Source organism: Stigmatopora argus, chromosome 6 (assembly GCF_051989625.1).
Source record: "Stigmatopora argus isolate UIUO_Sarg chromosome 6, RoL_Sarg_1.0, whole genome shotgun sequence".
Taxonomy (NCBI): Eukaryota; Metazoa; Chordata; class Actinopteri; order Syngnathiformes; family Syngnathidae; genus Stigmatopora; species Stigmatopora argus.
The window spans coordinates 14970447-14993747 of record NC_135392.1 but is presented as its reverse complement, the minus strand read 5'-3'; the positions used below and the strand labels follow the sequence as shown (position 1 = coordinate 14993747).

The window sequence follows — 23301 nt, the reverse complement described above, 5'->3', positions numbered from 1 at the left end:
CAACAAGTAAGTTCAACCGGTGTGTGCTATTCTTTGTATGGAGTACGTGTCATCCTCTATTATTCATTCGGAATTTAAATTAAATTCTTATTGTTTTCCCTAGTTGGAATGCACTGCGGGAATTATTTTTGTAAATATTCGCAAAGAAGAGATTTTCATGTCCCACAATTCACACTTCCGCATCCTCCTTGTCATAATGGGTAGATCTCGTTTCGCTGAGAAGGAATATTTCAATGTTGCAAATGAGATCGGCCCAATGTTTACGTTTGACATGCAGGAATCAGCTGAGGAGACGATTCCAACAAAATCAAGTTGAAGACAGATGGTGCCTTAGATGAAGACAATTCTGGGAATGAAAGGTAGTTATTAAAATTCAAGTTCATGTTTCTTTTGGGGGGGCGATATGAATACAGCGACACTAGTAGGAGTTAGCATGCAGATTTCGTGCTAACCTCGCCGATCAAATCTTAAATCAGATGTCAAATGATCGAGTCAAGTGTGTTCCTTCCACCGCGAATCTGACGTTTTTCTTGTATAAATAACAAACTCAGTTTAAATTTGAAAAAGCTTATGCGTTTCCTGTATTGTAACTAATTGATGACGCAAGTAGACCCACAGTATTGACGTTGTTGTACATTACCCAGTGTTATAAATTAATTTGCTGTGATAACTTTGTGAGGCTGTGATGTCATCGTCATTTTGAGCGTTATTGTGAAAATACAAGTCCAAGGAAATCATACAGCTTTGCTGCTGATCGTTAGCCCAATGGCATAATTATCTAAATAATAATATTTAGGCCAAATTGAAATATATGCGGCTTCATCCTACCTCATTGCCTTTGTACCAAGACTAGAATACTTTTTGTATAATACATTTACTCTTTCAATAAAAATAAACAATATTGTTTTCTCAAAACGTTCAAATAGGACTTTTGTTATTCCAAGTAAAGATGCTTATTTGTAGAAGCAGACATCTCATAATTTTGGATTGGACAGGAGAACCAAATCACAAGTACATATAGTATGATTTGCCAATTGTAAGATCAATCAAGATATTCTCGTCAATGTAGTTTCTTGGATGTGCTGTCTTCAAGGTGCGTGTCCATGCTCTCCACAATAGCGATGGATGAGAAACGCGTAAAACCGACTGTGCCATGGGAGAATGGTGCCCTGACACCTGTGCACCATCTTATTACGGAGAGATCTGACAGTCCCACACCAGGTCTGGTGGAAGGAACAGAACCAGGTGAGCCTCTGATGCCATCTTTCATTTTGCAATTCATTAATTCCTCTAGTTGGAGTACTATTTCAACTTAATGAATTCAGTGTAGAGCAAGGGTGTCAGACTCGGGTTGGTTCGCGGGCCACATTAACGTCAACTGGGCTTCATGTGGGCCGGACCATTTCAGATATAATATTTAGATTTTTAAAAAAATAAATGGATTAAAAGAACTGGATTAAAAGCCCTGAATATTCAGTTTTTTTATAGGTCTAAAACAATGTTTATTTTAGCTTTTTGTTATATATTTTTAGATTTTACAAAAGGATTTTTGAACTTAAACACAGAAAAAAATGATTAAAAAATTACAATTATTGATTTAAAAGGGGGAAAATCAGGACATTTAATATACTACATCTATACTCTACATTTTAATTTGATCCTAAAACAGAAAGTCGGCACTCATGATTCATTTTCTCGGGCCGCACAAAATGATACGGCGGGCCAGATTTGGCCCCCGGGCCGCCACTTTGACACCTGTGGTGTAGAGAAAGATGCTCAGAGACAATTTGATATTTAGGCATAAGGGACAATTACACCTTATTTCTGGATTTGATATCACTTGTAAAACTAGACACTCCCTAATGTTACTATGTATTCTAATATTTATCGCATTCAGTTGTGTTTTCCTGGATCTTATTATGCATGCTCAGTCTCTGACACACTTATGGGAGACATTAATGGAACAAAGTCATCATTAGTTCATGTTAGTATTCAATGTTCCAACAGTGCTTTTCCTATTTTAACAAGTGTTGGTTGGGGGGAAAAGTACGCGTTGTTCTGTGCGACAAAACATGCATACTAAGTGACATTGTCACTGATTAACCTTCTACAAATTATAGTAACGCTTGTCTTTTTCAGTCTTGTTAGAAAGTAAGCTATCATTTTTGGCTTTTTGTTGAATAATATGGTGTTTGTGACAACCATTGCTTAAAACGTAACAGGCATTGTTCGCTAATAATGCACAAATTTAAATCTGTCAAATTTAATGTCAAATCTTTGATTCGTCAATATATTTGAATTAGTCCATAGTCTGAAAACTAATTTAGAACCTCCTATGCAAAAATAAACAATTATTTAACACTGATTTAAAATCTGCCTATTAATGATAGATTTGGTGAAAGGGCTAACCCTCACTTTCCCTTAAAGTGACCGCTGACATTAAATTTTTTAAAAACATAGTGAATTATCCTCAAGCTTGATGTGATTCTTATATTCAACCTTGTATTCAGTTTAATACATGACAGTAAATAAGCATGACTTTGCTTTACACAGGTGCTGGTCAGAAAAGCTCCATGTTTGTCCTTGCGCAGTCCTGTGAGTATCTAAACACTGAGGCTGAAGAGGAGGCAGAATTGCTCAAAAGCCAAGAGAGTGTGGATGATATTAGCGAGTTGGTGGAAGGCAAAAAAGGGGAGAAAGACGATATCACCACGGACTGCAGAAACAAAGATGAAGATGTGTGCAGCAATGCATGGAGGAGCCACAAAAAGCACATGTTTGTTCTCAGCGAGGCGGGAAAGCCAATTTACACGCGTTATGGGACAGAGGAGGCTCTGTCCAGCACCATGGGTGTCATGATGGCCCTCGTGTCTTTTGTTGAGGCCGAGAACAACATCATCCGTTCCATCCACGCAGGTAGGAATGCACTTGAAGGGTAACACGGGAACCAAGCTCTTCTAAATTATTCTCTGTTATGGTTCCCTTGAGATGAGGAATACCATATCGTTCGGACTAAAGGCGTTTCCATCAATGTACAAGTTTATTTTCATACATAAGGGGGACACGATTATAAGACTCATTAATGAATATTTATGCTGCATTGGTCATCCATTTTTGCTTATCCCGAGCCGCCATATTGATTAGATTCACCAGTGCTGTGTCATCCACTTCCTTTAGAGCACGTGTCAAAGTGGCGGCCCGGGGGCCAAATCTGGCCCGCCGCATCATTTTGAGTGGCCCGGGAAAGTAAATCATGAGTGCCGACTTTCTGTTTTAGGATCAAATTAAAATGAAGAGTATAAATGTATATTACATTTCCTGATTTTCCCCCTTTTGAATAAATAATTGTAATTTTTTAATCTTTTTTTCTGTGTTTTTAGTTCAAAAATCATTTTTTAAAATCTAAAAATATATATAAAAAAGCTAAAATAAACATTGTTTTAGATCTAAAAATAAATGAATATTCAGGGCTTATAATCCAGTTTTTTAAATCCATTTATTAAAAAAAACCTAAATATTATATCTAAAATGGTCCGGCCCACGTGAAATCAAGTTGACGTTAAAGCGGCCCGCAAACCAACCCGAGTCTGACACCCTTGCTTTAGAACAACCCCGGAAAAAAGGGTTTGTTTCAAAACAAAAGACTGGTGGTTTAGTGAGCCTTAATAATACTTACTTCCATTATGAAAAAAAACAAAAACGCTAAAGTCATAGAGGCTACCTATGCGATCGATTCCTAATCCATTCCCACGCTGAAGTCACACAAGACGAATTATTTGATAGAACTTGTAACTCGGATGATTCACAACGCCCTCGTGTTACCGGATTCATTCGGTTTACTGGGCAGTTGAAATTCCGGAGAAGTTGGCAGCTCTGCAGGCCCAAATCTGGCTCATTAGGAGTCCACATAATGGACAGAACATCATTTTTTTTTATCTCCAAAATGTTTTACTCTTAAATTTATTCAGGTTCACACCATCCAAACTGTGTCCATGTGATCTCTCATCAGATGGCTGTAAAGTGGTTTTCCTGACCAAAAGACCGCTTGTCCTGGTGGGTGTGTCCCGTACGTCTCAGTCAGAAAAAGAGCTACTGAGGGAGCTGCAGTATGTCTACTATCAGATTGTGAGCCTGCTCACCCTCACCCAGCTCAACCACATCTTCCAGCACAAGCAAAATTACGACTTACGGCGCCTTCTGGCTGGCTCCGAGTATCTCACCGACAACCTTCTGCATCGGCTGGACCGCGACCCCGGCCTACTGCTCAGCGCCGTCACCTGCCTGCCTCTCGCCAGCTCCTCCAGGGATGTCATTTCGTCAAGCCTCCAAGCAGCTAAATCCAAAAACCTGGTCTTTTCCATTCTGCTGGCAGGAGACCGCCTGGTCACACTGGTCAGGAAAAAGGACCAGTTTCTGCACCACATAGACTTGCACTTGGTCTTCAACCTGGTCGGCTCCTCGACGTCGTTTCGAGAGGGTGAAGGCTGGACCCCCATCTGTCTGCCAAAGTTCAATACCGCAGGATTTTTCCATGCTCACATTTCCTATTTGGAACCCACGTCGGAGCTGTGCCTTATTCTGATTTCAACTGATCGAGAGGACTTTTTTAACATGTCTGATTGTAAGCAAAAGTTTCTCGAGAGGCTGAGTAAGCGCAGTGCCTATCGAGCCCTGAAGGAGGCGTTGAACTCTCGCAGCTATTCTGTGGATCAAGTTGGGATCCCTGAACTCAGGCACTTCCTGTACAAATCCAAGAGCTCTGGGTTGTATACCAGGTGTGTAGCAGTGGCGGTTCGTGCATTTTCTCGTAGCGCCTTCAACGGGTAAAATCCACTTCCTAGCAGCATTTAATGATTAAATACAAATACTGGAGCTTTTCAGACATTACAACCGGGGCAGGGGTGATTTTCCCAGGAAAAGACAGCGATGTACGTCAATGGCGAAACGGCAAAAATTGTACTAAAATGGGGTAAAATCCACTTCCTAGCAGCATTTAGTGATTAGATATAAACACTGGAGCTTAAATACAAACACTGGAGCTTTTCAGATATCAGAACCAGGCCCCCAATTGAAATATTATTTAGGAATATAGCCATATTTTACTCACCAAAAATCCTTTTTAACTGTACACAATATCCATCCTCCTTTCTTTCTTCCTTATTTTCTATCGCCATCGAAGCTAATGCAGAAAGTCGAGCCTGTCCTGTTGTATTTCTGGCATAGTCCATCTTGAAAATGGCTTTAAATCAACACAACAATATATTTGCTTGTGCAGCTCGCTCCAAATACAGTTTGGTAACTCTGGCTAATCAGTAGCCAATCATAGTTGGCGAAAGCGATGACGTATCCCTACGCCTGCGACAAGGCATTGTGGTGTTGCCAACTCGAAATCTGATTGGTTAAAGCAACAGTCTTATCGACGCTTGTTTAATGCAGCAGAGCCTGCAGAACTGATTGTGAGGGTCTTGGGGCAGATTTCTGAACCTGGCAAGAAATAATGGCTGAAATGTGATTGGTTAAAGGCTTCAATATGAAAACACACAACTGGAAGTAGTGCAACCAGGGGGAAAAGCAATCAAAGGAAGCTAACAGACAATTTGGAATTATTTAATAAGTATTGATGGACAAAATATAATGTACGATTCAGATATTTCTTAAGCCACCAGAGAAGGCCTTGAAGGCCATGGTGGCCCGCCACGGGTGTGTAGTGATGTTTCTTGGGGGGAAAAGGGTTCCTGCGGATCCTTAAAATCTTGAAAGCCATCATATATCTTTTTCAGAATAATGCCTTAATTGGTATGATCATTGGTCAAAATCAAGGTATTGACATGCATAGTCCTTAACATGAAAAAAGTTCACTGCATATAGTAAAAGTAAAAAAGAAATCAAGATCAACTTTAACGTTTCAAACCAGCAGTTGCAAATGGTTAAAAAAAGGAGTTGCTATAAATATATATATATATAAACCTTCATTATAGTATTTATGAATTCCTAATGTTTTTAAGCATCCTGCTCAAGTGCAACAAATGGTCTTTTTATGGGAACCACTAAAAGCACAGAAGTGTGGAAAACCACAATAACTTGCAAAGGCTATCAAAAACCCTCCCCTCTTATCGTTCATTTATTTAAGATTCAATAACAATAACAAAAAGTAATAGTTTTTTTTCTGCTTGCAGTCCAGAGTTTCCTTTAGTGTACCAGTCAGATGAAGAGCAGGAGAGGCTTATGGGTTTGTACCAGGACTTGCACACCTATGTGCACCATCCAACCAGACCTTCACGCTCTTTCTACCGCTGTGGTGAAACTGAAAACATGATGGCATGGGTAAGTAAGTGTCTGTGTGTCAGATAATTGCAGCCTTTTAACCAATAGATTAGAGTGGAAATGGGATTTTGTGTGAATCACTCCGGCAAATAGCCAACAATCTTGCCCTCCCCAAACCGGCAGGTGACCAGCGGCTTTGAACTTTACATGTGCCTCAGTCCCCTGGGCACAAAGGCGTTGGCTGTTTCTGGTGTCAACAAACTACTCAAGTGGATCCGGAAAGAAGAGGATCGTCTTTTTATTCTGAGTCATCTAACTTATTGACGTGTCCCTGCAAAGATCCTGAACATGTTAAATTGGAATTGTGCCTGAATGTAGGCTATAACTAATGGTTAAGGCAGGCATAGTACAAATGTAAAATTCAGGTTTTGTTTTTACATTTACTTTGGTTGGGAATGGTTGCAGCTAAAAGCAGCACTGATTACATATGCCAGGTGACATTTATAGGGTGTTAAATCGTTTTTAATTTAATGGACCTTTGGGTTAAACAACAGCAATAACTGGAATTAAGCTAAAGAGCCATGGAGTAAAGTTATGAGTAACTACATTTGTGGTATTTTTCTGCACTTGACGAACATTAATTGCAGGGACATTTATGGTAATTCAACTTTACTGTAGCCACAAGCATAAAAACACACCAAAGAGAAATGTCACAGATTACGGTTGTGGTTTGTATGAAGTCTCCTCTTTTTTTGTGAGGATGTCATAATTGTGTGTGTTTTAATTCATATACGACTGGACTTATGTATTAAATGCTTTAATAAGTTTATATTTCTGTAAATTAATCCATTGGTGAGGTGTCCCACTTTCTGTCTCTGCATTTTAAAGACAAGGTTGTTGTACAGTATAGAAAAAAACAAACTCCATATTAATAAAACTATTAAAATATGAAAACACTGAAATTCCTGGTTAATTTTAGATCTCTGTTTGTCAATGTATTGTATTTCATGTGTCAACCTTGGTCCCCTTATTAATGATTGCAATTTCCCTTATTAAGCGATTAAAAAAAAACCATACAAATGCAACGTGGCACATATTTATTCACATAGGGCGCACTTAAAAGTCTAAAATTTTCTGCAAGATGGGCGGTGTGCCCAATCAGTATACACTAAATTCAATAATCTGTAGATGTGGCTGTATGACGCTGACAATTTGACTGGGGGGCTTATATTTCCGTCCATGGCGCAAAAGTAGCTAGGACCGCCTCTGCAAATAAAATAAATAAATGAATGAATGTTATCATGTAGAAATGTATTATTTCCTTACTAAACGGCACAAAGTAAGTATACACTGTATACTACTAGTATAGTACTTTCTTTTTGGTCACCACTGGCCGGCATGTGCCAAAAGTGCGAGGCGTGGCAAGGAGGAGCAAGTAGCAGGAAACCTCGAGAAGAGGTGCGATGACACAAATTCAAACTATCCCCGAATCCTCGTCCAAGTATCGTATACAGTACCTGACGACCAACAGATATACATCAAATCCGAAGTCAGGGGAATCGATCATTTGCGGTGACAGAACGGTTGAACAGGATTCAAATTGACGAACCGTACAGGTGAGTCAAACGATCAAAATGTATTTCAATGATTGAGGACATTTTTTGATGTTGCTTATTGTGTGTAAGACGTTTTAGAATGATACATAAGCACGGTTTAAGTCTAGTTTAGCTACGCTAATGTAATATGAATAACGTATTGCAAGGACTAATAATTGTGGTCACGTGATGCGGGAAACTTAAACTAGAGTGGTAGTGTAAAGTAAACAAATGTATAGTTTCTGTTCAATTATTATATATAATACAATTAGAATCTAATATGTATAATATTTCTCATAAATAGCTGAGTGCATCTTTTGGTGGTTTGTAATCAATATCCAAGTTGTCATTTCACATTGAATATATAATGGCTTTTGCCACATTAGCTTTTCTCCTGAAATCCTTGCGGATACCTCGCTATTGATTGATGGAGACTTGTGATCCGCTTTTGTTTAATCAACAACCCAACAAGAAGCCCTCTAATGGAAAATTCATTTGTAGGATAGCACAAATGATGACAGGGGAAACAGACTCATTTGTGTTCCATTGTGTTTGCAAATGTCCAAATCTTATCTTAAAAGTGATGTGATATTTAGACAAGTCTATGGTTCCCTAGACTCTCTTTATCAGGTAATAACCCTCTAGTAAAACCTTCAATCTGGCCTCTAAATAATATTTTAAAAAGAATTATCAGATTGGAAATTCAGCGTCATTCATTTATTTAACTGCAGATTCTAACAATATTCTTTGCCTTACAATCAACTTCTATCAGCCCTCGACTTTCAGTCACATAGCGTTGACTTCACTTTTACTTGTTAAAATGTAATGGGAGTAACATCAGTAGCACTCCATGAATTATTAACATTCATGCATTCATTCACCTTCTGTACTGCGCATCCTTGAAAGGGTTGCGGGGGTTGCCGGAGCCTATCCCAGCTGACTTTGGGCCAAAGGCAGACTTCACCCTAGATTGGTCGCCAGTCAGCTACAGGGCACACAGAGAGGCAGACGACCATCCGCACTTGCAATCACACCACCACCAACGGGAATCGAACGTGCGCCTGCCCGCATCAAAGTCAGGCGAGTGAATCTCTACACCACATGTGTCAGAGTGGCGGCCCGGGGGCCAAATCTGGCCCGCTGCATCATTTTGTGTGGCCCGGGAAAGTAAATCATGAGTGCCGACTTTCTCTTTTAGGATCAAATTAAAATGAAGAGTATAGATGTATATTACATTTCCAGATTTTTTCCCCTTTTAAATAAATAATTGTAATTTTTTTTTTTTTTTTTCAGTTTTTAGTTCAAAAATCATTTTGTAAAATCTAAAAATATATTTAATAAAAAGCTAAAATAAACATTGTTTTAGATCTATAAAAAAACTGAATAGTCAGGGCTTTTAATCCAGTTCTTTTAATCCCTTTATATAAAAAAATCTAAATATTATATCTAAAATTGTCCGGCCCACGTGAAATCAAGTTGACGTTAAAGCGGCCCGCGAACCAACCCGAGTCTGACACCCCTGCTCTACACCATCAGGCGTCTTATTAACTTTGAACACAATTTAATTGACTCACTTTTCAAAATTGAAGGTGGAATAAAGTATACTTTGCTTTTACTTTGCTTTTCTTTGATGAAATGCTGGGACATGATTAAACAGGCAATTTGAACGTGACTTTTGTCAGAGCATCAGCCCGTGGACATCATTTCCCTCACGAGGCACGGAACGTTTGTGACATGAATGCCAACTAGACATGCCTGGGTCTTTGAGTACAGCCTAAGTGTGATGCACTAAGTTAATGATTAACAAAGTAAAGTGGGCTCATAGTTGAGATGTTTCAAAAACTGCCTTGTGTTCCAAAATATGTAAAATACAAATATGAAAACCTACATTGTCACTATGGATAGGAATACTTTATTGCCACTGCGTTTTACTGATTATAAGAGATAAAATGAGCAACATTAATTTTTCTTTTAGGAAACAGAAACCACAGGTTATGACAGGCAATCTACTGATGACAAAAGTACAGTACTATATGCCTGATTTACTACACCGCTGCGTGAGGTAATATTTACATAATACAACAGAGAGCCATGCTAGTACAGGTTGCTGAGGGTAGGGAACTGTGAACAAGATTATTTATCGTGACTTCCAGCAAATTTTGGCGTGATCCTGAACATAATTCATTGTACAAAAATGACATATTGGGGCTTGATGGCAAGATAAACAGTGTATACCACAGGTGTCAAAGTAGCAGCCCGGGGGCCAAATGTGGCCCGCCGCATCATTTTATGTGGCCCAAGAAAGTATATCATGAATGCCGACTTTCTGTTTTAGGATCAAATTCCAATGATTATAGGTGTATATTATATTTCCTAATTTTTCCCTTTTTTAAATCAATAATTGCAATTTTGTAATCCAATTTTGTGTTTATAGTTCAAAAAGCATTGTAAAATCTAAAAAAGAAATGTACACAAATATTTTCTGTTTACCATTTTAATATTGAACATGATGAAAAAAAATAGTTCCCTTTTGAAATGAAAAAAAAGCTCAATAAACAGTTTTATATCTATTAAAAACGGAATATTTAGGGCTTTTGATCCATTTCTTTTAATCTGATTTTATATATATATATATATATATATATATATATATATATATATATATATATATATATATATATATATATATATATATATATATATATATATATATATATATATATATATATAAATAAAAAGTCCGGCCCACGTGAAATCGAGGTGACGTTAATGTGCCCGAGTTCGACACCCTTGGTGTATACCATATTTATGACAATTGTTTCCTCCAGATATGCTGGGCTGGTGTTAAAGATGAGTTGGTCTGGAACCTGGAGGTGAGCCTGTGTGCTGTTGGTCCCTGCGCTTCCCAAGCGGTGATGGCCAGCTGGACCCCCCAGTGGGGGACATGCGTCTGGCTTCAGACTCTGCTAGCGTTTGCCCTGGCCAACTGTCCGTCACTGGCCCCAAACCCTGTCAACTTCTCCCTGGTTTACACCATGCCCTTCTTCCAAGCCTATGGTCCTATCCAGAACATTGTCAACAACTCATTGTACCAGGAAGTTTACGTAGCCTCGCAAAATGTGATCGAGGCTGTCAACCGAAGCTTGGAAAAGACCTGGGCACTCCGCACCGGGCCGGTGGGAAGTCCAGAGTGTCAGGTGTGCGATCTGTGTCAAATTGATAAAGATCCCAACTTCCTGGAGGACACAAACAATCAGGTGTTGTTGTTCGACACCCTCTTCATGTACTTGTATTCCTGCGGAAGTTCGCAGTACGGTGTGTGTTATTTCCATCAACTCAACAGCAACGGAGAGCCACCGTCTATTTCCAAGTGTTTGTTTCGAGCCGATGCCAACTCCGCTGCCTACTGTCCTGACTGTGTCGCCAGTTCTCTTGGTACCAAAGTCACCATGGTGGAGGAGGGTCAGACGGTCTACTTCTTTGTTGCCGCCACTGTTAATGAAAGCGTAACTCAGCGCTATGGAAGAAAGTCTATATCCATCCGTCGACCATTGGCGACGGAAGACGGCTTCTACAGCGATGTTCGTGGCCTGACCGTCCTTCCTGGGCTGAGAAGGACTTACCACGTCGAGTACGTCTACAGCTTTTTCACACAGGAGTTTGTGTACTTTGTCTCAGTGCAGAGAGAGAGCCCGGACCAAGAATCATCTCCTTTTCAAACGCGCCTCGGCCGCCTTCCACGGAATGAATGGGAGATGAAACGCTATCGCGAAGTCATTCTAGAGTGTCGTTTTGAACCTAAACGACGGAAGAGGAACGTGGCTAGCGAACCCTACAAGGATGTGGTCTACAATGTAGTTCAGGCAGCACATTTTGGCAAAGCTGGAAGGGAGCTTGCCGAAGAATTGGGGGCGGAGGAGGAGGATGACATCCTCTACGGCGTCTTTGCCGTGGTGGACGACAATGGAGTGACGGAGCATGATTCCGCCGTGTGCGCCTTCCCCATGGACAATGTGAATGAGGCCATCGCTGACGGGGTGGACGACTGCTGTGAGTCTGGACCAGAGCAACTCTCCAGGGGGCTTTGTCATTTCCAGCAATGTGAAAGTTGTCCTCACGAGGTAAGAAATGCTATTACAATGACCCACATGTTGCGTTTGCAGAGCTAAATGACTTCATTTCCTTCCCCCCTCATAATTCTTTCATTTAACATTCTTTTCTTAATATAAATACTTTTTCAAAAGGAAATATATGCTATTTTGCAATGATGAATAAGTTACACTTTAATCATCTGTTTGGGTCTGGGTAGTCAGGAGTGGTTGGTTGATGCAATTGGACCAAATGTGATAAATAACTATGTAATGGGCCAATTCTACAAATAAATCTTCCAGGTCTCATAGAAGTGAAATACTTGTAATGATTAATCACACTTTAAGTAGCGTGAGAAAATAATATTTGCATTCTCTTTGGTTGTGCTTCTATGTTTCCTTGCTGACTTTAGGCAGTCGTAGTTCATTTTTAACTTGTTTTATTTACCTATCTTGTACTCACCTAGATGTTTTTGCCCTAATAGCCTGTAGATAAGAATGTACTCCTAAATAGTACGATATGCTGCTCTGCCTAAATAGCTGCAGTGTAATCTTTCTGTCTCCCTTGCAGTACATCGTTATTAATCATGCGCTAATAAATGATGGGATGATTATATTATAAAAACATATTTGTTGTATGCTATTTCCACATGCGTCAGTTTGTAAATTCTTGCAAGAATGCTTCTGTGGTTGCGTCTACTATGTTCATATTCCAAAAGGAAATGAGGATTCATTCAGACACCTTTTGTCATGTAGTTATATTTTACATGTTTAGGTAATTGAGCGTTGGATGTTTGTGCCCGCATAAATAAGCAATGCATCTCTTACTAAAGTGCAAAATTTGAAAGTCAAATAATCTTCAGGGTAGTGTCATGTACTCTGCAATCCTGAACAGGATAGATCAGGGGTGTCAAACTCATTTTTTGTCGCGGGCCACATGGTAGTTTCGATTACATCTAGAGGGCCATTATGTCTTCCAACTAGGCTGCCAAAATTAATCGATTAATAAATTGACAGCTTTCTCGATCGTGCTAATCGATAGATCATTTTTGGACATTCAAATTAGTACAAATTTGTGCAATTATTGATTTAAAATGAGGAAATACAGGAAATAATCTACAATCTTCATTTGAATTTCAGCATAAAACAAAAAGTTGGCACTCATCATTTACTTTCTCGGGCCACACAAAATGATGCGGTGGGCCAGATTTGGCCCACAGGCCGCCGCTTTGACACCTGTGGGATAGATCAATCTGTAACTCTTGGATTGATCAAGGCTTGGTTCTTATAATTGTCCGTTCTCAATGGTCTGCTGCGTCTGGCCTTTTTCTTAGAGCATGGAAAACAACGCCACTTGCAGAGACCACCCAACCATGGTTTCCCAGCCCTACTACAGAGTGGACCTCCTCAATCGACAGATGACAAATGTTCTTCTCACCTCACTGCTCGTGACCACAATCGACAACAAGACTGTTGCCCATATTGGTACGTCCACAGGTCGACTGTTGCAGGTATGTTTAACATTGATATGCATTTCCTTTTTCCCAGTGTTTTTATTGACAGAATTGTTTGTATTGACATTATTTTGGATTATGATTGTAGCTTGTGCTGACAAGGTTGAATCCAATTATCTTCGCTAATTATTCTTTGGTGGAGAACCAAAGGATCTCATCTATTGCTGCAGTCTACTCATCAGAGTATCTCCTTTTCGTGATTGGAGACAAGGTAATATATATCTTTATAAGCAGTGTATTGGCAGACATGAGCAAGTGACAGCAATGCAAGGCAGCGACCTTAAGTAATCACTCTGCCATTTTAGTAATAATGGTGAATTTAGGATGAAATTCACAATATCTGACTTAAAAAGCTGTCAATAAGGTGTTTTGGAATGCATTTGAAAGAAGCGGATTCATCCTTTTCAGAAACGACGAATACTGTAATTGCCACAAATCGTTTGTCTCTCATCCAGATGTTTCAGGTCCCACAGAGAGGACCGGGATGCCAACATTTCCTGACTTGTGCCATGTGCCTGACAGCCCCCAAGTTCATGGAATGTGGCTGGTGCTCAGGAGTGTGTTCATGGGAAAGCGAGTGCTCAAGTGCCTGGAGGAATGAGTCTTGCCCACCACAGATCACCGGGGTGAATCTTATTTCGACTGCTAGTTTAAAATAGTAGCACATTTCAAAACCAATAGGAATTACATATAAAAGTAGCGCTATAAATTCTGCTTTATTGACGCAGTTCTTTCCACGGACTGCTCCCCCTGATGGTCAAACAGAGTTTACCATCTGTGGAAGCGAGTTCCAGTCACCCCTAAGACCTGCCATTACGTCACGAACCCACCAGGTTAAACTGGGACAGGCATCATGCACCGTTATTCCTTTCAAGAGTAACAACACTCAGTGAGTCAAGTTTGATTACGATTGTAGTAATAGAGATTCCCCTAAATCACACACTATATTTGCTTTATCCTCTGCCATTCTGACTTTAAGGACTAAATCACACACTTTATTTGCTTTATCCCCTGCCATTCTGACTTTAAGGACATAGTAATCAAAATATGCGCTATTTCTTTTTTAGCCTGGTGTGTAAGATTCGCTCTGGGGCCACTGACCTGTCAAAACCAGTCAACGTTACAGCGGAAGTGCATGAGAGTGAGGGAGGCGTGAAGGTAGAGGGACGTTATGCGATTGACGGGAAGGCAGGAATGCCCGGCTTTACATTTCTGGTAATTTCAACTATTAGGGTGTGAGGCCCTGAGGATATTTTCAAATATTTTTGGTCTTGACTGATAAATTTTCCTACAGATACCCAACATCACAGAGATTCAGCCCAACTACGGCCCTCTTATCGGGGGCACATTAATCACAGTGACTGGAGCTCACTTGGATGCTGGACGGACAAGGAAAGTCACGCTCAATGATGTCCCTTGTCCGATACAAAGGTTTTTATCTTGCCCACTTATTTGTAATCATTTACAGATTGACATATTGCTGCATTTGATTGAGGGATTTGTAAAAAAAAAAAAAGTTCTTCCAAAAATACCTAGAGCAAGGCAACCAAAGTCATTTTTGTCAGCCAATTAGGGCTATGAAAGGGATATTTTTTGGTAAATATTATTATACTACTATTTATAGAAAACATTCTTATTAAAAATCTATCTATGTCAAATATATCCTTTTTCCCCCAGCGTCACTAAGCCTAAAGGCATTATGTCCTCCATCATCTGTTTGTCCCAGCCCGTCTCAGAGGTGCAGGATGTACCTCTCAATGTTTTCATCGACAAGTCTCCCGTTCTAACAACCAAAGTTTTTTACTACAAAGAAAACCCCAAGATCACAGCCGTACTGCCTGACTGTAGCTTTGACAGGTAGGCTTTTCAAATAGCAAAAAATAGACTCCAGTATGGCTTAAGTGTATTGAAAGATAATAATGTCTACATGTGTCTGTGTATGAACTCTAGGGGATCAAATATTTTGATAGAAGGTGAAAATCTGGATTCTGTTTATCGTACCATCATCCACTTTAAACCCAATGAGAGCCACCTGAAGCCTGCGACAAGGGTACTGATAAAGGGTTCATGAATATAAATACACTTCGGATTTGTCCTTGAATGCTTTCACACTATTCAAGGGAAAACATCAAACTCCTATTAATCTAGCAATTTCAAATGCTCAAAACTTTGGAGATTTTTTTTCCACAGAAAAATGATTTTAGGATGTTTGCAAACATCACTCATTCATCCCCGAGTGCTAATACCCTTTCAAATATGATCATATATATATATAATTTTTGTATTTTATTTTTTGCAGGAGTGCATTGGCAAGGCCATGTCCAAAAGGATGCAATGCATCACTCCTGTATTTCCAAGAGATGAGACCGAGGAAGGAGAGCTTTCCTTCGATATGGACGGAGCGGTGGGACTTTGGAACAAAGAGTTCTCCTATCACCCTTACGCCAAGCCGATCCCCTTTGAAACAGAAGGACATGAGCTGCATTTATACCCTGGATTTGATGAAGTTTCTCTGCATGTAAGAATGAATGGCTCTCCGTCAATAGGCTGATTTTCCAATCGTAATGTATTTGGACTTTCTTTACTGTCTTTAGCATCAGAAACTAAACTTGGTTAGCTCCTGTATGACCATCATTATGACAGTAGCAGGTGTGGATTGTGATGCTAAAGTCCTGGATAATGAGATCACCTGCAGGATACCCAAAAATATAACCATCCCAAGTGAGGGACTACCTGTGAAGGTTAGTCGGAGGCTTTTTCTGATGGTGTATTACTGTTTAATAATTAACTCGATGATGCCAAATGATGCAGTGATTATAATTGCAGTGCAAAACACAAATGTTTATTAAATCAAGTCAAGTCAAAGATTTCAAAACGTCATATTGTAAGATTTCATGAAGTCACTGAAAAAATACCACAAGCAGTCACAAGCTGAAATTATAAGATTGTCCATTATCTAAAACAAAACATATTAAATAGTGAACTGAAGAGCGAATCAGGCATTTTTTGGTCATTCTGGGAGCTTTCATTTAGTACTTGAAATGTCTCCAATGAAGTGGCATCTACTCTAAAAACACAATTTTAAAAAAATTGACTGTTAATAAGGTGCTGATGTCTATCGCACTCCTCAAAAATAGAATTCACTGCCTACTTTTCTGGTTAAGAAACATTTTAAATGGCTGACAATTAGTTAAAAACTCCTCTTTTATGGACATGTTACTAAAAACAGCTTCTTCAAAATGTTTGACTTTCTAGATCTCCATTAACGGCCAAGTCCACAACGTGGGCACCGTTATAAGGGTGAGCAACCACTACATGGTGGGGATTGTGCTGGGGATCCTCGCTGCTCTGGTGGCCGGGGCAGTGCTGGCCTTTGTGGTCATGAAGCACTTGAGGAAGAAAAAGAAAGGTGGGTTACACGGACCTTGATCAGACCTGTTTATGCAAGGGCTACTGCCTCAAAATGTTGTTGAATATAGTAGTCTTTCAAGCAGAACATCCTTGGTGTCTCATTGTCTATATTTGTCTGTACACTTCTCCGGCGGTTGATCATTAAAACGATTTGTCCTGTTTTTCAGCTTCCATGGTGGAGACTCGTTTGACCCACAGTGTTAGTCGTTCGGCGACAAATAATGTAGAATTATCCCCGGTTGGGGACTACAGGAGAGGTGACATTCTGTCTTCCTTTTATACGCATGCTGATAATTTGGTTGTGTGACTACAGATGCTATTTTTAAATAAACTTTTCTCTATTTCTTAGTAGTGTCCATGAGTCCCCCAACTCCTACTGCAGGGCTTGTGGCCTTCCCCGGCCTGGCTTACGCTGCAAGCAATATAGACGTTACTCTCACTCCTCTTATGGCTGCAGAGAAAATTTCCATTTCCAGTTTTAGGCCACAGTTGTTAGAAGAGGTTAAAGATGTTCTTATTCCTGCCGAAATGCTCCTCGTACAACACCATCGGATCATTGGGAAAGGTAAAACACTGTATTTTGTACAGTCTATTGGGAGAAGACATTTCTCTCCTTGTGCCTTTTGTTTTTTGTAGGTCATTTTGGAACAGTCTATCATGGCTACTTCACTGACCATAGCAACAGAGAAATACATTGTGCTGTCAAGTCTTTGAATAGTAAGTTGTGTTTCTCTGTGATGGCTGCAAACTGAAATTTCAAGTAAGTGATGGCGAATCTTGAAAAATATTGCCTTTCATTAGGAATAACAGATGTAGAGGAGGTGGAACAGTTTCTGAAAGAAGGCATTTTAATGAAGGGATTCCATCACATCAATGTCCTCTCTCTGCTGGGCATCCTTCTACCTCAAGAAGGTCTCCCACTGGTAGTTCTGCCATACATGAAACATGGAGACCTGCGCCACTTTATACGCTGCGAGAAGAGGGTGTGATGTCCAACTGTGGATATTCCGAATGCCATCAATACAAGACCTGCACCTGTTTTTATTCAGTGTGACTACTATGTGTTTTTCCTTTTTGAATTCAGAACCCGACCGTGAAGGATCTTATAGGCTTTGGACTACAAGTTGCCAAGGGGATGGAGTATTTGGCTCAGAAAAAGTTTGTCCACAGAGACCTGGCTGCACGCAACTGCATGTGAGGGAAAGATCTGTGAAGATAAATTTCTCCACAAACCTGCTGACTAAACCAGATGGCATATTTTTTCCTTTTCTCTTAGGCTGGACGAGTCTTACACAGTCAAGGTGGCAGATTTCGGCATGGCAAGAGATGTTTTTGACAAGGAGTACTACAGTATTCAAGACCACAGGAAGGCTAAATTGCCCGTCAAATGGATGGCTATTGAGAGTCTACGGACGCAGAAGTTCACGTCAAAGTCTGACGTGGTAAGCAAAAAATGACAAACATGACCAGGATAGAAAAGTGTGATATGTGATTTAAATAACATGCTTGGCTGAGAATTCCCTGATATTTTGTGACACTTGGTGCCTGAGCAGTGGTCCTTTGGTGTGCTGATGTGGGAGATGCTGACCAGAGGAGCAAGCCCTTACCCAGAAGTGGACCCTTATGATATAACACACTACTTATTGAAAGGCAGGCGGCTGCCCCAGCCCCAGTATTGTCCTGCCCCTTTGTAAGTATTACATAAAAAGGACTGCTATTCTGTAATGCATGTGTCAAAGTGGCGGCCCAAGGGCCAAATCTGGCCCGTCACATCATTTTAGGTGGCCCGGGAAAGTAAATCATGAGTGCCGACTTTCTGTTTTAGGATGAAATTAAAATGAAGAGTATAGATGTACATTAAATTTCCTGATTTTCCTCCTTTAAAATCAATAATTGTAATTTTTTAATCCATTTTCTCTGTGTTTTTAGTTCAAAAATCATTTTGTAAAATCTAAAAATATATTTTAAAAAAGCTAAAATAAACATTGTTTTAGATCTATAAAAAACGGAATATTCAGGGATTTTAATCCAGTTCTTTTAATCCATTTATTAAAAAAATCTAAATATTATATCAAAAATGGTCCGGCCCACGTGAAATCAAGTTGACGTTAAAGCGGCCCGAGAACCAACCCGAGTCTGACACTCTTGCTGTAATGCATGGCTTTTCCCCAATAATACTTAAAAAAAAATCTTTTCATGCACACAAAAGAAAAAGCATAGTTTGCTATATATATGGTGACTCAGTAATAGTGGGAAATCTATAACTGGTCAACTACTTGGCAATTCAGCAAGTTTTGTAGTTAATATGTATATTAGACACACACAGAGACTGGAGAAATGTTACCGTTTTCACGTTTTGGTCTACAAAATATTCTAATGACAAATCCCGTTGCATGTTTTAGCTAAGAATAGATGAGCCATTCATTTTGTTTCACGTCCGACCTCAGGTATAGCATTATGCTCGAGTGCTGGGATCCTGATCCAGAATTGAGGCCTAACTTTGCTACTTTGGTGTCGGCGGTTACCACCATCCTCTTAAGTCTGGAGGGAGAACATTACATCAGTCTGAATGTCACATATGTCAACCTGGACCAGCCCAGGCCCTACCCTGCGCTCACCGAGTCTGCCGATGAATGTGGAGACACCACGGACGCTGAGAGTGACTCGGGCTCTGTCTCTTCCTGATCCAATCCCTAGAAATGGACCTTACATTGGCTGAAATTACAGGTTTGCAAAACCTTGCGTTTGTGGTACAGCAAGACTTTCATAACACACTTCCATCTATAGTAAAGGACTATAGCTTGGTGAACTGCAAATCCTGTTTTGTGTATTGTTCAACATCCAGTACAGTATGCAGTCCTTAGTAGCTTTTGTGGTACAAAAATACACAACATTGTATAGCAACTATTTTATTTTATTCTGTACTGAAGCACTTACTAGTCATCACATATAGGTATATACTTGCATAAAGTAATAAATCACTCGGCTGATCCAGAGTTCAGCCTTTAAAAAATGATTTTAAAAAAATTATGCTGTGTACCTACTACAATGTCTGTAAGAATGAATCTAATGTTGTTAATAATGACATATGTCCTTGAGATAGTGTACTAAATTAAAAAAATATTTATTTGTTCATAAATGTGTTATGTTATGAATCCTTTGGGTGTTGCCTTGACCTCACGTGTAGTATTAAATTGACCACTAGAGGTCATGATTGCGTTAAGTACGTTATTGGCCCCTAGCGCGAAGGATGAAACATTCATTCATTTTCCGAAGCGCTTATCCTCATAAGGGTCGCGGGGGGATGCTGGTGCCTAACCGAGCAAACACTCTGAATTGGTGGCCAGCCAATCGCAAGGCGCAGGGAGACTCCAACCGGAGTACCTGGAGAAAACCCACACAAGCCCGGGAAGAACATGCAAATTTCACACAGTGAGGACCGACATGGGATCGAACCCTGGACCCCATAACTGTGAGGCCGACGAGCTAAATGTAATTTAAAACTGATTATTGTACCATTATTGTAAACAATGCATAGGTAATTATAAGCAGACCTGAAGATACACCATTTAAGAACCTTATACTTTACTCATGCATTTTATCCTGGGGATTTAACAAACGTAACATAAATTAATTAAAAGACAAAATTAAGCAGTGAGTTGACAAGCACTCATTTTCTGTCATTTTCTGAAACACCTCCCCCACCAGCATGGCACTGATTCCCTGTGCTACTCTGCATGCCCATAACTGACAAAGAAAACTAGAGGGAGATAAACATCAGGCATTTTCTTGCCAATTACTTGTGGCACCTTTGATGGGGGAAATGTGAAGCTAGAATAGATGCCACAATCTTTGACTTTTGCTGAAATACAGACATACTCCACTATGCCATTAGGAGCTAAATTTCCAAAACTTGAAATGACTGCTGCACCCAACTGTGTGAGCATCTCAAAGCGTCTTCCTCCAGTCGAGTTCACCAAAAGGTCTTTTTGTTAAGTCTTTTGATGGCAATCTCGTGCACATAATATCACCTCCTTTTTTTTCTATATGTCTATTTTCTTGCATTACTAGCAGATTTTTTATAGGATGAAATGGTGACTTTTGCATAACACTGTATTCTAAGATAGGTGGTATGAATAATATATACCTAAGATATTGGAAATGAATGTGGCAAGTAAGGAAATGTGATGTACAAATCACAAAATAAAAAATAATTAGAGTGTACATCATGTGGTTTCTGTTTAGAACGTTACTATTGTCAAGAATTGAACTCCACAACTTCCCCACTTACCCATAACATGCAATATATTAATCATCTCCAATGTTCCCTCTAATTTTTTGTTTGTCTGGGTAGAAAGACAACCTCCCTGAGCACACTGAATACCGGTGTGAGCAACATCATCATTGCTCGCTATGGGCACACACCAGTATCACACCTGCCATAAGCAGGTGCATGTCTACTACACATAAATTATTTACTAATAATAAAATGTAATGATTAATATCTATGAATGGGCGGCCCGGCGGATGAGTGGTTCGCGCGTCGGCCTCACAGCTAAAAAATAAAAAATAAAAATTGGGATTTTATGTTGTGCGCTCCATATGATTTGCTGTGCGCAGGGAAGACGAGAGTAGTGCGCAATTGCGCACGCACGCAGCTTAGAGGGAACATTGATCATCTCATCTCATTTTCTGAAGCACTTTATCCTCACTAGGGTCGCAGGGGGTGCTGGAGCCTATCCCAGCTGACTGCGGGCCAGAGGCGGAGGACACCCTGAATTGTTGGCCAGTCAATCGCAGGGCACAAGGAGACAAACAACCAATCAGGCTCACACTCATACCTAGGGGCAATTTAGAGTGTCCAATCAGCCTACCATGGATGTTTTTGGAATGTGGGAGGAAGCCGGAGTACCCGGAGAAAACCCACGCAGGCCCGGGGAGAACATGCAAACTCCACACAGGTGGACCAACCTGGATTTGAACCTAGGTCTCCCACTGTGAGGGTGACGCGCTAACCACTCATCCACCGAGCCGCCCATATATTAATTAGAATCTAAAAATGATTCACTCAAAGACCTCCTATTCCCTCCAAAAAGAGTATAATGATTGCTATTGTTGTTTTTCTGCTTGATCACACTGTTTGCCTCTTAGTGCAATTTAGGTACTCGATGTTAAACAAAATGGTGTTATCTTAATCTTTTCAATTTGAGGCAATTGGATACTGCCATTGCTTCACAATTTTTGCCTACTACTGCAGACCAATTAATTCCTGCCCCGAGCCTTTTAAAAATAGTCAGACTTGCAGATGGGTTCTGACAAAATGTCTCATGCAGAGATGTTGTTAATGTAATACATTTGGTATAAAATCTCATCTTTTTGTATTATATGGGAGGAGTACTAAAGGTATTATATTTGGTAAAGAGTTGCATCATGTGTGTTCTAACCAAAGGCCATAATAATTAAATGGCATAACGAGTAATGAAAATAATTTGCATGTTTGAACTGTTTGAAATGTGAATGAGACAACAGGCACTGATGCTAAAAAAAAAAAATCACAGCATGGGATTCGCTTAACTTTCAGTGCGTGCGAGTGATAATCCAAGTTTTATTGTTCCTTCTCCCCGAATAGACAAGAATTGGATCTTTCTTTTGCAGCTCCCAAGATAGTAAGAAAAAGGAAAAAAAAACTTCCAGCTTTGGGCGTAATATCATTAATTCAATATGTTCCAAGTGCAGTGACAAATTCTCCAACATTTATTTGGCCGGGGGACTTTTCACGTATACTTTTTCTCTTATCAACCCTGTACATTGTTTTGCTTAGCTTTCTTCATGTCCAAATGATTGTCCCTAAGTGACTTTTGTTTGAGCATTATGCTATGTTTTATGCAAAATGTCAGCCAACTCTGGCCAAAGTTCACTTCATCATATTGTAATGCACTCAAAGTTTCCTTACCTTGATTAAACAAAGGGGAAACTTTATTTAACCCAATTCAAATCAGTATCTTATCAATATTCATCACGGAAGAAAATTTATAATGACTCAAATATTACATGACTTCTCATCAGGATTAGATGGCCAAGAGAGGAAATGGCAGTAAATGTTTTGTGTAAGGCTAACGCAATTTGAAAACTTTATTTTCCAGACTTAAAGTTGCACTTTTTGAGGCTTATTATAAGTCCTGTACTCTGACTGCCAACAGGTCATGTCGTTTTCTATAGGCTATACACGGGATAAAAAAAAATGTTAATATGTTACATTAAGTGGCCCGGTAGGGCGAGTGGTTAGCGCGTTGGCCTCACAGCTCTGGGGTCCTGGGTTCAAATACAGGTCGGTCCACCTGTGTGGAGTTGGCATGTTTTCCCCAGGCCTGCGTGGGTTTCCTCCCGGTACTCTGGTTTCCTCCCACATTCCAGAAACATGTATAGTAG

The 23301-nt window shown here is 39.9% G+C and overlaps 3 protein-coding genes across 6 annotated transcripts in view; 2 read left to right on the top strand and 1 right to left on the bottom strand.

The window, feature by feature from the left end:
• The window catches only part of traip (TRAF-interacting protein), a 30223-nt gene that overhangs the window by 6398 nt on the left and 524 nt on the right, over nucleotides 1-23301 (bottom strand). The window lies entirely within an intron of this gene.
• On the top strand, nucleotides 49-7218 carry mon1a (MON1 secretory trafficking family member A). Its single transcript, XM_077602948.1, has 7 exons — nucleotides 49-200; nucleotides 278-359; nucleotides 1094-1245; nucleotides 2554-2916; nucleotides 4010-4775; nucleotides 6177-6324; nucleotides 6448-7218. The coding sequence occupies exons 3-7, from the start codon at nucleotides 1104-1106 to the stop codon at nucleotides 6586-6588; spliced, it is 1560 nt and encodes a 519-aa protein (XP_077459074.1). The 5' UTR covers nucleotides 49-200; nucleotides 278-359; nucleotides 1094-1103; the 3' UTR covers nucleotides 6589-7218.
• On the top strand, nucleotides 7729-19862 carry mst1rb (macrophage stimulating 1 receptor b). Of its 4 annotated transcripts, none has more exons than XM_077602946.1 (22): nucleotides 7729-7880; nucleotides 8766-8939; nucleotides 10688-11980; nucleotides 13282-13458; nucleotides 13550-13672; nucleotides 13917-14087; nucleotides 14190-14350; nucleotides 14529-14676; nucleotides 14756-14892; nucleotides 15139-15318; nucleotides 15412-15511; nucleotides 15761-15979; nucleotides 16056-16202; nucleotides 16717-16870; nucleotides 17040-17129; nucleotides 17225-17437; nucleotides 17509-17589; nucleotides 17674-17855; nucleotides 17957-18066; nucleotides 18149-18314; nucleotides 18426-18562; nucleotides 19320-19862. In XM_077602946.1, exons 3-22 carry the CDS (start codon nucleotides 10775-10777, stop codon nucleotides 19555-19557), a joined length of 4140 nt encoding a protein of 1379 aa, XP_077459072.1. In that variant the 5' UTR covers nucleotides 7729-7880; nucleotides 8766-8939; nucleotides 10688-10774; the 3' UTR covers nucleotides 19558-19862. The 4 variants fall into 4 exon arrangements, with proteins under 4 accessions (XP_077459072.1, XP_077459070.1, XP_077459071.1 ...); XM_077602944.1 differs by having other exon boundaries at nucleotides 17222-17437; XM_077602945.1 differs by lacking the exon at nucleotides 8766-8939 and having other exon boundaries at nucleotides 17222-17437.